Here is a 1697-nt window from a genome sequence, read left to right on the forward strand (position 1 = left end):
TCAGCATCCACCAGGAGCTCTTGCCGGTGCCCTCGTTCTGCACGCGGATGAAGCGGGTGTGCAGGGACAGGTTGTGCCGGATGGAGTTCTGCGGGGACAGCAAGGACAGGGGGATGGTCAGCAGCAGCTCCAGCACCCCGGAAGGAAGGGACGCCCAGAGGGCTGGGGGGCACACAGGGCATCGTGGGGGACCGAGCACCATTCCCTGGGACGCTGTGGATGTCTGACCCAGAGGGGTTGGGATCGGGAAGGCTCAGCTGGTGGGTCCCTCCCATAGCCCTGCTGGGCATCCCAGTGCCAGGCATCCCGTTTCCAGGAGCCCGTGGTCACAGCCCTTTGCTGCACCGACCAGCTCTGAGTTATTGCAGTGACTGCCATGGCAGGGACAGGGGTGTCCCTTTGTCCCAGGGACCTGCAGCAAGCAGGGCCAGGTCTCAGGGGACCTTGCTTCCCTGGTAGGAGCCTGGGGAGGGACAAGGTGAGGAGGCAACAAATGCAGAGGCAGAATCACGACCATGCACAGGTCCAGGTGTTCTCCCAGCCCCAGCAGATCCTATGGGATGCTCCCAGCACAGCCTGCACCTCTGCAGGATCCCAGGATTCCAGCACACTCTCCACCAGCTCCACAGGCAGAGGGATCCCCTTTGGAGTGGACTCCAAGCCCCTTCCCCTGCCTGGAATCATGTGGGACGTGCTCCCCTCCTTCCTCAGCACAGGGGGGTAGGAGCACAGCCTGTGCAGGGCACACCAGCACCACCACAGCCCAAAGCAACCTGTTGGCACCGTGTCAGTGAGATCTTGTCCCCTGGAGCCCTCAGCACAGGACCTGCTAAAGCAGATCCAGAGGAGGCCCTGGAGATGCTCCAGGGCTGGAGCCCCTCTGCTCTGGAGCCAGGCTGGGAGAGCTGGGGGAGTTCCCCTGGGGAAGAGAAGGATCCAGGGACACCTGAGAGCCCCTTGCAGGGCCTAAAGGGGCTCCAGGAGAGCTGGAGAGGGACTGGGGACAAGGGATGGAGGGACAGGACACAGGGAATGGCTTCCCACTGCCAGAGGGCAGGGAGAGATGGGAGATTGAGAAGGAATTCCTGGCTGTGAGGTTGGGAAGGCCCTGGCACAGGTTGCCCAGAGAAGCTGTGGCTGCCCCTGGATCCCTGGAAGTGTCCAAGGCCAGGTTGGACAGGGCTTGGAGCCATCTGGGCTGATGGAAGGTGTCCCTGCCCATGGCAGGGGGTGGAACTGGATAAGCTTTGAGGTCCCTTCCAACCCAGACTGCTCTGAGATCCTGACACCTGCCTCTCCCTGCTGATGTGCAGCTCCTGGGATGCCACCCCAGCTCCCTGTGCCTCAGTTTCCCTGGGGGCCAGAGGACAAAGGCAAGATGCAGAGCCCAGGGGAGAGCATCAGTGTAGAGACCCTTCCACCAGCACTGCCCGTGGCTCAGGGCTGGGCAGGGGCTGCTGGAGGGGGGAGGCAGCTCCCTGATCCTGCCCAGCTGTAGGAGGGACAGAGGGACAGGGAGGGGGGGGAACCCACCGTGCCAGGGAGAAAGTTTGGTGCTGTTGTGGTGTACAGTGGAATACTAATGAAGAGGAGAGTGAGCTCCAGCCTCATCTATCATATTATGTAATGGCTTACTTCTCTGCACTTCATTTATTTGGAGATTGCTCCCAGGCTGGCTCCTCGCCAGCAGCCACCAA

The 1697-nt window shown here is 61.8% G+C and overlaps 1 protein-coding gene across 1 annotated transcript in view; it reads right to left on the reverse strand.

Annotated features, from left to right (window-relative positions):
- The window catches only part of FOXO6 (forkhead box O6), a 33859-nt gene that overhangs the window by 2648 nt on the left and 29514 nt on the right, over positions 1–1697 (reverse strand). Inside the window, exon 2 of the mRNA XM_027905158.1 lies at positions 12–88. Within this exon, the coding sequence (XP_027760959.1) occupies positions 12–88 (77 nt within the window). The remainder of the gene's footprint in view (positions 1–11; positions 89–1697) is intronic.

Source organism: Empidonax traillii, unplaced genomic scaffold, assembly GCF_003031625.1.
Source record: "Empidonax traillii isolate 1590-97213 ecotype Southwest subspecies unplaced genomic scaffold, ASM303162v1 scaffold1126:size462002, whole genome shotgun sequence".
NCBI lineage: Eukaryota > Metazoa > Chordata > Aves > Passeriformes > Tyrannidae > Empidonax > Empidonax traillii.